The sequence below is a fragment of the Vombatus ursinus genome, unplaced genomic scaffold (genome assembly GCF_900497805.2).
Source record: "Vombatus ursinus unplaced genomic scaffold, bare-nosed wombat genome assembly UNPS02014809.1, whole genome shotgun sequence".
In the NCBI taxonomy this organism is placed as follows: domain Eukaryota; kingdom Metazoa; phylum Chordata; class Mammalia; order Diprotodontia; family Vombatidae; genus Vombatus; species Vombatus ursinus.
The window spans coordinates 18,135,527-18,148,472 of NW_020954587.1; the positions used below are offsets into that span (position 1 = coordinate 18,135,527).

At 34.1% G+C, this 12,946-nt stretch overlaps 1 protein-coding gene across 3 annotated transcripts in view; it reads right to left on the reverse strand.

The window, feature by feature from the left end:
* The window catches only part of TRAPPC10 (trafficking protein particle complex 10), a 104,921-nt gene that overhangs the window by 17,059 nt on the left and 74,916 nt on the right, over positions 1 to 12,946 (reverse strand). For all 3 annotated transcript variants that reach the window (XM_027875508.1, XM_027875509.1, XM_027875510.1), the window contains 5 exons: positions 10,073 to 10,231; positions 8,900 to 9,129; positions 6,909 to 7,009; positions 4,231 to 4,357; positions 2,511 to 2,678 (listed from right to left, as the gene is read on the reverse strand). In XM_027875508.1, the coding sequence (XP_027731309.1) occupies positions 2,511 to 2,678; positions 4,231 to 4,357; positions 6,909 to 7,009; positions 8,900 to 9,129; positions 10,073 to 10,231 (785 nt within the window). The remainder of the gene's footprint in view (positions 1 to 2,510; positions 2,679 to 4,230; positions 4,358 to 6,908; positions 7,010 to 8,899; positions 9,130 to 10,072; positions 10,232 to 12,946) is intronic.

The window sequence follows — 12,946 nt, forward strand, 5'->3', positions numbered from 1 at the left end:
GGTAGGCATGCTCAGAGGAAAAAGGGACAAGCCTTTTGAAGAAAGAAAATCAAGCTGTCAGAAGCCTCAAGTCAGGTTAAAAAAATCTGCAAGGATTTATAAGGATAACTAAAATCTAATCTTTTAGCAATGTATACACAGTTTTTACAGGTAAATCTAAGATAATTAGTTTTGATCATCTGGAAAGGGGAGGAAAGAGTAACTTGGTTGCCAAGGTAGTTTTCTCCTAATACAAAAAGCACTTTTTACATGGATTTAGACAGTCTTTTGAATATATATGGACACAAGGGGCACTGATGATAGGGATTTTTTGCTGCCTAAAAATAAGCATATACAGGTAGACTGCGTAGGAAAGAAAAATTTATATGAAAAATAAGATGTAAGAAAGGTAATAAAAGTCAAGAATATTCAGAGATAAGAATGGCAAGGAAGTAATTAATATGCTCTCTTTGATAACCTATTAGGAAGTTATCTGGAAGCTAATTTATGCTTTCTAATTAAAGAGAAAGGAAAGAAAGCTTGGATGCTGTGAAGCTCTCAAAGCACTATTAGAGATAAAGTCAGAATAAGTACAGCCTAGGAAGCTCTGATCCTAAAATTAACAAATTAAGAGAATATATCTAAATTGCTATTTTCTTATCAAACTGATTTTACTACTTAATACTTACTTACTAGCTCGTGGGATTATCTAAATGGTATCTATTGAGACTACAGTTGTGAATCATACTCAAAATTCTCCAATACCATTTTCTGCTTGATATATACATGGATGCTCACCTGCTGCAGCAACTCTAGCAAGTTTTACTGTTTCTGATGCATTTTTCTGCTTGAAGAATAACTACCAACAGTTTAAGTTCACTCATTAGCTAACATTAAGTAGGCTTTTCAGGAAGGAAGCGAGAGAAAGAATCTTGGGAGGAAGAGGAAAATCTGGCAATGATATATTTATACACCTAACTCTCACATTAGAACATACTATTTGGCAACTGGAAGATAAGGTAAAAAAAAAATTAAGCTACCATGGACTGTGTGTGTGTGTGTGTGTGTGTTATGTGTAGATATGTATGTATGTATGTATGTATGTATGTGCATTGTTTAGAAAAGTTGGCTCTTACTGGTATAGATCTACATAAGGAATAAACAAAATGAAAGCATATAGAGCTCAATTACATCTCTTTTGGCCATTGCTGTCTTAGAACATTTTGTAAATCCTATATGAATATGGTATGTCATTACTTGATCCTTAGATTAGTTCCTTTGAGCAAGATAAGAAATACATTTAAAGTTCTTGAACTCTGTGGAAATTTCAATTTTCCTTTGTGTTCATTTTTTTCTTTTTCTGTTTCAGGAAATATATTCAAGTTGGTGTCTATAAATATAAATATGTGTGTGTATATATACACATATTACATATACATACGTATAAGTGTATATATGTATGCATCCTGATATAATACTTAATCAGTCAACCTATTAAATCTCTTTTAGGGAGAAAGGCATCAGAATAACCTTAATATTATTTTGGCCTCCAACTACAAAAATTCAATGCCAAGTCGTTTATGAGTAAATGACTTGATAAAATAACATTTGCAAAACAATTTTTTTTTTTGGTGAGACAACTGAGGTTAAGTGACTTGCCTAGAGTCATATAGCTAGTAAGTATCATGTGTCTGAGGCTGCATTTGAACTCAGGTCCTCCTGATTCCAGGGCTGGTGTTCTATCTACTGTGCCACTTAGCTGCCCCTCATTTGCAAATATTTTAAATAGAGCCTGGATTTTGAACACAAAAATTAAAGGATGTCTTCATGATTTTAAAAGCTTTCTGGAATTACACAATTTAAGCTAAAAAAGAGTCTGCAATATTTATATGAAAAAGTTATTTATTCAATCCTTTGCAGAGGTGGGAAGGTCTATGAGTGTGGACAATGACATAATGTTTCTTATTTTTTTCAACATATTGACTGATTATGCTGACTTTTTCTCTTCTTCCTCTTTTTCTTTTAAAAAAATTCTTTGTTACATGGATCTCTGGGAGGAGAGACAGAGGAAAATTTAGGTGATGTAAAAACAAAAGATATCTATCCATAAATTTTATTTAAAAAAGAAAAAGTATTTGAGTTCTTTAAAGAAGCAGTAAAGGCTGTTTTTAAATATATTTTAATAAACTGACATAAACAGGAGCTAACCAAGATTACCTGTTTGGACTATTACAGTATAGTATTTAGATGTATTATAGGAAAAGTGTCTGGAAATTAAAATCTAAAGAGAGTCAATGATAATACATTCCAAGTTAACATGAATAACCATCACTTGTCTTATAGTACTTCCTGAATAAAACTTGTATATTATAGACGGACAGCATATAGAATGTATACAACTTACTTAAAGAATTTATATTCTAACCAGAATACTTTTAAAAAGGTAATTTCTTTTCATATATTTTTAAATATTATCCCTTCCCAAACTCTTCTTTAAAACACTGTAAAGTACATATCAATATAATACCTACAAAAAAATTTTCCACTTGGAACTCATAACTATATGGTTTTAAGGAAATGGACCGGTCTTCAGAAGCTGGATAAAAATCAAGTGAAAAGTGACAATGCAGAGAAGGTGGAAGTTCCTTTGTCCACATTAGCTCCCACACAAAGAACACTGACTGCTTGCTGTAGATGTGCTGTAAAAAAGTGATAATTTTTTATGAACAATTCTGAAAGTATCATATATAACAAAATTAGCCATTCCAGTTTAAATTAAACATTTGTTTTACGCATAGGCAACATTATGTTTTCGTTTTTTTTTAACCAAGGCCCTCTTTTATGATATACCTATATGTATATGCTGTTATTTGGTTCTGCATCACCCACCACTTTCCTCACATCCTCCTGCCTGGCTTTGCAAAATACTGCACAAACCGGTAAAAAATGGTTTAATTTTTTACGATTCTGTAAGCTACAAAGCAGAAGGGATCACAAAATAAAATAAAACAAAGATAATTTTCCAATGTGTGGCAGCCCACCAGACACTTCCATAACAGGGTAAAAATGATCATTCTAACAAAGCTGACTTAAAAAAAAACCTCACGAAGTATATGCTTACATTTATGCCAATTATTTGATATGCAACATCAAGTTAAAAAAGAATAAGTAGAACTTAATTTAGGGACTGTACAATAGCTTTGCATAAAGCCACAATTAAAGGTAAGAGGATAAAACTACAAAGTTCTGATGTTCAGAAATAACTTATGGAGAAGCCTTTCAGAATGCTCAAAAGATATATTTATAAAAAACGACATAAAAAACTTTTCAGTTTCCCCACCAAACAAAAACCAAGTATACTTTAAAAACACAGAAAAATATCAGCAGAAGCAAGGTTAAATGCAGCCAGACAGTGTGGACAAACACAAGTTTCTTTGACAGAACTATTGTCATATATGAATCCTCACTTTTCATATAACCAGCTATTCTAACTCTAGGCCTTTCAAGCTAGAGAGAAAAGGCATTCCCAACTACAACATGTAATGACAGTACCCATGTAGATAGTACTCATGTACAAATTAATATAAACTGATATTAGGAGATCTAGGTAATGATTTTCATCCTCTCCCTAGGTCCACAGTATATCCACTGAAAGGCAACAAAACGAAATACGACTATATGCAGCTATAGCATGTTAGATAAAATTCAGGGAACTAAAGTAAGTTTTACTATTTAATTACTCATTGATAAGATTTTTTCTTTCTTTGTGTTATTTTCATTTTATTTATTTATTTATTTTTTTTAGGCAATTGGGGTTAAGTGACTTGCCCAGGGTCACACAGCTAGTAAGTGTCAAGTGTTTGGTCTGAGGCTGGATTTGAACTCAGGTCCTCCTGACTTCAGGGCCGGTGCTCTTCTTTGTATTATTTCAAAGTGAACAAACATTCATAGAATGCCTCTCATGGATCTAGCGCTTTACTAATCAAGGGTACCACAGAAGGAGAAGACTAGTGGCTCATGCTGATGTAGTTAGTACTTTACAATTGACAAAGCACTTTCCTTAAAACAGTTTTGTAAGGTAGGTAATAAAAGTAGCAACGTTCTTAGTTTAGAGATGAGGAAATAGAGAGGCTAAATGACTTATCCAAAAGTTGTGTAATATTGCAAACCTAGACCTTACACTTTACAAGCTTCAGCTTCACCCTGGTTATTTGGCTGAGAAACAAAAGCAGAGTTTGAGAAAAATTTTACCTGCTGGCACTTAGTGTTTAATGGAACTAGTTGCAGCTCTGGGCTATTACCAATATCTATAAGGTTACTATCTGATAGCTGGAAGCCAAGTTCTGACAAATTCTGGACACAAACTTGAATATATTTCCTGGAACAGAAAAGGAAAAAAAAATGAACAAAAAGGAAAATTAAAATTTCCACAAAGTTTAATAATTTTCCTTCTGTCTTGCTAAAAAGAACTAATCTAAGAATCAAATAATAACAACGTCATATTTATATAGGATCTACAAAATGATGAGATAAGATAGCAATGGCCAAAAAGATATAATTCAGCCCTAGATGCATTTATTTTGTTGATTCCTAATGTAGAACTATGCTGGTAAGAGCCAACTTTTTTAAACAAGCTATTCTGATGTCTTCTAAAACAGAACATGAAATATTCTCCCCATCTCCCTCTTCTTCCATTACACCAACTCAATTTGTATTATCATGTCAAAACCTCACAAGTCAGTGTTAATAAGAATTTCAATGAACTATATTGGAAAGAAAACAGAAGTATAATCTCTTCAAATTTTAAGGATTCACTGAGGAACTGAGATTTCAATTTAATTTCAAAATGAACAAAACATTTATTACAGAGTACTCTGTTAGGCACTAGGCAGAGATATAAGGTTTAGCTAAAGCCGAGTGCTGACCTCAAAGAGCTTACAGCATATATTGTAGGGCTAAAATACCCACATAGATAACTATAACCCATAATATTTACAATGAGAGGGTTATAAGACAAAGTGCTCACATGAGGTCTGTGAGAGAAAGTAATTTTCAATTTGCAGATTAGGAAAGGCTTCTGGGAGATGGCTGCATTTAATTTGGGCTTAGATGAAGAGTAAGAATTCAAAAGGTGAAGACACGGAGAAAGGGCATTACAGGCAAAGAGAATGACTTGAACAAAAGCAGGAGACAGAGAGTAGCCCATTTTAGGCTGGAATGGAGTATAGAGCATATGGAGAGCAATAATATGGGAAAAGGCTAGAAAGGTAGGATGATGGCAATTATATATAATAAGCAAGAACTATGAAAGGCAAGATAAAATAAAAATTTCAATATTTCTTTTAGAATGGTTAGTATCAAGGCCTATTCTATGGAATTAACAACTTAGCTCACTAGTCTCTGAAGAGGATTTTTAAAAAAGTTTCTATTTCATGAGAAGCAGCTTGATGTAACAGAAGGAACCTTTAGTTTGAAGTTAGAGGACCTGGATGTGAACTGTGGCTTTACACTAATTGTGTGACACTTTAGACAAATCACTCCACCCTTCTGGCCTTCAGGGTCCCTTAAGCTCTAATTCAAATGAGCATAATAGGGACCAATACAGGGCAAAAAATGCTCCTCTAATTCAGGTTCCTAAAAGTAACCAGGTATGTGTAGTTTATTTTCTTTCGTGTAAAATCAAAGTACATGTCTGGCCTAAAAAGAACATATGTGGTCTTCACACATTGCATAGATAGTGAGCACCTATCATTTATATTTGAATTACAAAGGTTAAAAAAAAACACAAGAAAATGTTAATAGGTTGGCCCTCATTTGACAGATTTTATATTTGGGAAAAAATTTTTGGTCCTCTCATATAACAAGGTGAACAGTCCTGATTTCTAGGTAATCTGTGTGCCAGCTAAAGAGATATGAGACCTCTTCATTAGCTGATAAGGCATGGTTTTAACACCCTCAGTTAATTCACTTCATAAAATCTTTCAGGAAGAGCACACAGAAATGTAGTATTTTTTTTTTCTTTTTTTTTTTTACAATTTATTACTCTTACCTGAGTTTTTGGAAACTAGAAGCACCTATCATTACTACTTTTCCAAAAGGTGAACAAAAAAAGTACAGAAGTATGACAAATATAAGAAGTTGATTGTCTGGAATTATAGACTGAATGATGGAATTTTGCCTGAAATAAACACTTGACACATCTAGAAAATTATGATCAGTTCTGAGCACCATGTTTTAAGAGAGACATTTAAAAATGGATGTGTCCAGAAGATGGTGGCCATGTTGGGAAAGGCTGAAGTAGAAGAAAAAATTAAGAATCTGGGGACACAGATTCAAACCCCTGGTTTAATTACTTATTACCATGAATGAGTTACTTTACCTTTGTGAGCCTCAGTTTCCTCATTTGTGAGGGGTGGGGAAAAAAAAAAGGGAAGCGGGATTGGACCAGATGACCTCTGAGGTACCTTTTACTTCTAAATCTTTGAGCCTATGATTTTTTTTTTCAGATTTAATGGAAGCTTTATTTTACTTTGGAATTTAGTTATTTTTTTGCTCAAGAAACAAGGTAAAACAAAGGGATTTTGTGAGTAAAAAACATCTATACTAAAAGCTTTCCAGTAACTGTTGAACTTAAAATGAGAAGAAGCCAAAAAACCTTTTGAAACAAACTAAAATATTGGCTAAGAACTACTTTCCAAATCACTTCCTACACACATAATCAAACCTAATATCCTCTGGTATCTTCCTCAACAGTTTCAAAGATGACTAAGATTCTATAAAGTTATTCTTCTTTATTTATGATCATTTGAAAAAAAAAAAAAAGAAGGCCCCACTCCTCCCCTCCCTCTTCACTACAGTTATGCCTGGAAAAACAGTGTCTCTACTTCAGACATTTTGGGAAAAGAAATAAATCATTAATATTTAATTACCGTTTTCCGGCTGACAGCAAAGAATGGGTGGCCTTAAAAGGTATATTGAATGTTAATGCAATAATAGTGGAGTAAATTGACCATGGACAATCAATAGACACCTAAAAAGGGAAAAAATTACATTCATGGTAGTCATGTGACTTTAAAAATACCACCCCTATTCTCCAACCCCACTTACTTTTCATGACTGCAAATATCATCCTTCTGAATGATGGATAAAATCAAGCAAACAAAGCCACCGAAAAAAGGAGCCCACAGTCAGATTCATACACAAGTAAAATACATAACGAGATTTGCCAAAACAGTCTTTAAGTGTCACCAATAAGAATCTGTTGTCGTCACCAAGTAGCAGCAAGGTCTCTTACCATTACACAAAAATATGGATTAGTGATTGTTCATACTTGGGTTTCGTGGAAAGTATTTATTTTTGTCGTCACCAGTGGAGAGAGTAACCATGGCTAGAGACTTATATTTATGTATGGCCAATGAAAGGGACCTTGCTGCTACTACTATTAGGTGAATACATCAGCCTATTAGCAACCACTGCTTATGAATACATAACACAAAAATAAATTTTTAAAAAATAAGCAGCAGATGACAATCAGAAATCATTTTGTTAGGCTGGGCCCAAATCACACCAAATCAATCTGAAAATTAGTTTGTCATCCAACTGTTGAGTCTACGTGACACCAAACAGCAACACTGACTAAACCTACCAATTATTTTGGAATCTTGGGGCAAACAGACTACATATGTAAGCTCAAACCTTATTTTTCAAAGTGAAGGTGAGGTGTAAGAGATATGAAAAAGGGGAAGATCTCCTTTAGCCACATTTCCTTCAAGTAATAGAAATCTATTCAGGAAGAAAATTATTCAGCTGACTACATTTGGTCTGAGATAATTATATATCAATGCAATAGTATATAAAATGTATATTTTTAAAAAAATCATAATTCTTTTTTCTTTATTGCTTTGCTGTTCAGTGTTGGCATTGCTCCAAAGAACCACCAGCTGCAAATAGCATATTTATATGAATATGGGCAATCCTAGAACAAAAACCATACCCTAGAAAAGGGCTAACTAAAAGAAAAAAATGTATATGCACACCCTAACAATTACCACTAACTTACAGGCTGAACTCATTGATGATATCTGGCACGTATTCAGATCTAGAAACTTCAAACTTGGATTCTGTTAAAAAGACTCTAACATGAAATCAAACATCATTCACAATTTCAGGAATTACACAAGATCACATATCTAAGGCTAGAAGAGACCTCAGAGGCCATTATCTAATCTAACCCTCTCATTTTACTGAAGAAGAAATTGAGGCCCAGGGAGGTTAAGTGACTTGCCTAAGGTCACACAGGTAGTGTCAGAGGCCAGATTTAAACCTAAGTTGTCTGACTCCTGAGTCAGTGATCAAATATTCTTGATCAAAAAGTTACTAATAAGTAGCAAGGAAAAATTACATGCTGACGTATGTTCTCTCATCAACTTTAAGTTTTCAGTAGACAAAAACAGAACATACCAGGTAATATCGGCCTGTCATTTTAATATACTAACTAGGCAAGGTCACTGTCACAAAAATTACTTGAAAGTGATAGTTCCAGATAGACATAAATTGTCTCCCTAACCAAAACCCCCAGAATCCTATGCAACTGTTATTCTTCTTGTAGAATTGCTTCCATCCCTAAATTTGTGCTCATTTTTTTTTTTTGCAAGTGGGCTTTCATGTACCCCCTTAACCAAAGGTTGGAGAGTAACAAAAATAAGTGGAAAAACTCATTTGATGTTGATGGAATTAATAAATCCTCTATATCACTGACTTCTGTTGAAGTAGTCTTTTGGACTTTGGGTACTTAAGCAATTTAATTGCTTAATGGGAATGTTAAGCAGAAGTTACTATCATTTTCATTTTTAATACTTTCAAGAGTATAACATGCTTAAATATAAAAAAAAAATGTTAAAAAAAAACCCCCACATCTTACTTTTTGGTCTAGAGTAACCATGCAGTTGCCAGCTTTCTGTTTCTCTTTATTTTTCCTATGAGGTTCTTTATTCCCTAGTTTGTCACTTTCCCCTGAAGTTGTTGGAGCAGAAGGTAAAGAAAGAACCTCCAATTCAAACTCAATCATGTGGTATGCAGGAGCCATCGGCAAACTGACACTGGTGACTTTCTCTGAGGACTGAATCATGAGTGACGCTTCTGAAGATTTTTCTAAAAATGACACAAAATGCAGTTTCAGAATTATTCCTCTGCCTTCATTTCTTCTTTTTCATGTTATTAGACAATGCAATAGGGATACAAAGTCATGTTCATGACAACCTCTATTACTAGGGAAGGCCAAGTCTGCACAGGAGGATTAAGGGAAAACTGCAAATGGAGGCAGGAGGATGAGACACCACTTAAAAAAAACAAACAGCTGGCATGGACAAGAAACTAGAAGACCGAGGTTATAGTTTGAGTTTGGCAGAAATTAGCTATGAAATGGGGAGCACATCATCTCCCTGTCTCAGGCATCAGTTTCCATCATGCCATGATAGAGTCAAGAGAACCAAATGAGAATGTCTGAAAGAACTGTGAAGTCTAAAGGTGCTACACAATCATAAAATGGCATTATTAGTTTTCCCAACTTTAATAAGGAAAGGTGGCATGTAGGAAAGGATTTTTAAGGTGCCCACTTAGCCCTTGAGCAGCACTTGCAGTGATTTCCTAGCTATTTCAAACACCATTCTGCTCCAACATAAGTATACACTAACAGCAAACAGCAAATTAATGCCTTTCTTCCTCTTCCAATCAATCCCCTTTGAAGTATATAATAACTAGAGATCTTTTCAGTTCATTTACTTTGTAAGCATATGTCCATACATAGCACTGGCTATAAAGGCTGATTTTGTAACTCCTTTTGTATGTATTTTTTTGAGGTTACCTAAGCAAAAAAAAAAAAAAAAAAAAAAAAATGCTGTACCTTTCTTGTGTATGGAATATATCTATCTTATAAACTCTGCAGTACAAGATCGTAATCCATAACCATTTGATGGAAATGAGAAGATAAAATAATATTACATCTCAATTAACAACTAGAATATAGTTGTGCAAGTGGAAATTCTGTACTTTCACTACATCATGCTGGTCTATGTTGTGGCTGTTGAATGCTTACCTCTGGTGTTAGAATAGATTATTGCTCTATTTTCTGCATGGAATAGAATAAGCATAGCATCTGCATTGCTAAGCTGTAGACTGTCCCCATTTTTTATTGTATAATAGCCAGTAGTGACAGTAAACTTGACTTTTTGAGGAATACCAGCTAAAAGGCTGTCTGGAAAGAAAAAAAAAACACAAAACAAAATCCAATTATTATATTGGTTTGACTTTAATCTGTCCCTAAAGGCCATGTGTTTAAAATGAGATTTCTATGAAAGGGTATTTGTTGGATAACAGCACTGATTATTTGCTATACTAGTTTTTATACAAAACAGATCTGAAGAGAAAAATAACACCTATTTTTATTTCTAGATTAAAACATAAGCAAATTAGCAAGTATTAATTTCATAAGCAGCAATACATTTATTCACATAATGCCCCGCCCCAAAGATCTCTGTGAAAGGGAGAAAGGAGGAAGATCAGGCAGTCAGTGAATATAAGCATCTCACAGCTGGAAAAACATCAGTTGCTCATGGGTAGGCTGAGCTAACATAATAAAAATGACAATTCTACCTAAGTTAATTTACTTATTCAGTGCTATACCAATCAAACTACCAAAAAATTGTGTTATAGAACGAGAAAAACTAATAACAAGATTCATTTGGAAGAACAAAAGGTCCAGAATATCAAGGGAACAAATAAAAATAAATGCTAGGGAAGGTGGTCTAGCTGTTCCATATCTTAAATTGTATTATAAAGCAGCAATCATCAAAACTATTTGGTACTGGCTAAGAAACAGAGTGGTGGATCAGTGGCACTAGTTAGGTACACAAGACACAGTGGTCAATGACTACAGTAATCTACTGTTTGATAAATCCAAAGACCCCAGCTTCTGGGATAAGAACTCACTGGGATAAGAACTCAAAAACTGCTGGGAAAACTGGAAAAGAGTGTGACAGAAATTAGGAATAGACCAAAATCTTACACCACACACCAAAATAAAATCAAAATGGGTATATGATTTAGATATAAAGGCTGATAATATAAACAAACTGGGAGAGCAAGGAACAGTTTACCTGTCAGATTTAAGGAGAACAGAAGAATTTATGACCAAACAAGAGATAGAAAACATTATGAAATGCAAAATGGGTAATTTCAATTATATTAAATTGAAAAGTTTTTGCACAAACAAAGCCAATGCTACCAAGATTAGGAGGGAAGCAGAAAACTGAGAATTTTTACAACCAGTGTCTCTGATAAGGGCCTCATTTCTAAAATATATAGAGAACTAAGTCAAATTTATAAGAATACAAGTCATTCCCTAATTGATAAATGGTCAAAGGATATGAACAGGCAGTTTTCAGATGAAGAAATTAAAGCTATCTAAAGTTATATGAAAAAATGCTCTAAATTGCCACTGATTAGAGAAATGTAAATCAAAACAACTCTGAGGTACCATATCCCACCTATCAGATTGGTTAACAAGCTAAAACAGGAAAATGATAAATGTTGAAGAAGATGTGGCAAAATTGGAACATTAATGCATTGTTGGTGGAGTTGTGAACTGATCCAACCATTTTGGAGAGCAATTTGGAACTATTCCCAAAGGGCTATAAAAATGTGCATACCCTTTGACCCAGCAATAAATAGCACTTCCAGGGCTGTATCCCAAAGAGATCATACAAATGGGAAAAGGACCCACATATAGCAGCTCTTTCTGTGGTGGCCAAGAACTGGAAATTGAGGGAATGTCCATCAATTGGGTAATGGCTGAACAAGTTGTGGTATATGAATGTAATGGAATACTATTGTGTTATAAGAAATGATGAAATGATGAGCAAGTAGACTTCAGAAAAACCTGGAAAGACTTGTAGGGACTGATGCTGAATGAAGTGAGTAGAATCAGGAGAACCTTGTACACACAGTAATAGCCACATTGTATGAAGACTAACTTTGATAGACATAACTCTTCTCAGCAATGCAAGGATCTAAGACATGTCCAAAAGTCTCATGATGGAAAATGCTATCGACCATCCAGAGAAAGAACTATGGAATTTGAATGCAGATTGAAGCATACTATTTGCGCTTTTTTCTTCTTCTTCTGTTTTGTTTTGTTTCTTCTTTCTTGTGGTTCCTCCTACCTTCTTTACAATTCTTCTTTACAAAATGACTAATGTGAAAATATGTTTAATAGGAATGTATATATAGAGTCTGTATCAGATTGCATTCTGTCTTGGAGAGGGAGAAAATTTAAAACTCAAAAGCTTATGGAATTGTTGAAAACTAAAAATAAATAAATTAAAAAAAAAATTCTCTAACCAAAATCGAAACAAAAAAAGAATAGCATTGCAGGGCTTCTACTTCAGAGAAAGAAGAAGACATTCAGTAGAAAGTGGAGTAAAAGGGGCAAAGGAAGGACTATTTACTAACAGCGGCTTGTATTAACAACTTTGTATGATCTCCAGAATGGTTAGATATCATAATTGGAAGGGACCTTATAGCTCACCTCATCCAATCTCTGTTTCACAGAGGAGGAAACCGAAGCTCAGAAGAAGTGTAATAATATGTACAAGGCCATATAAGCTACTTAGTGACATATCTGATACTTGAACCTAGACCTCTTAACTCCTAAGTTCAACACTACAACACTGACTAGTTCTCTGTGAAACCAGTGGTAAGAAGCTTGGTGCTAGCTGCTGCTCCTGTAATATAGTCCTTGGTCTACTTAAGTATAGAACAGAAAGTGTTTCCTAAAAAAGTAATCAGCTGAGAAACTGACTGATGTTCTTTAAAAGTTTCAAGGAACTTCTGTAGATTAAAAGTAGAGAAAAAGGAGGAGGAAAATTACACAGGAAACTGGCAAAGAAAATTACACAGGAAAAAACAGTTT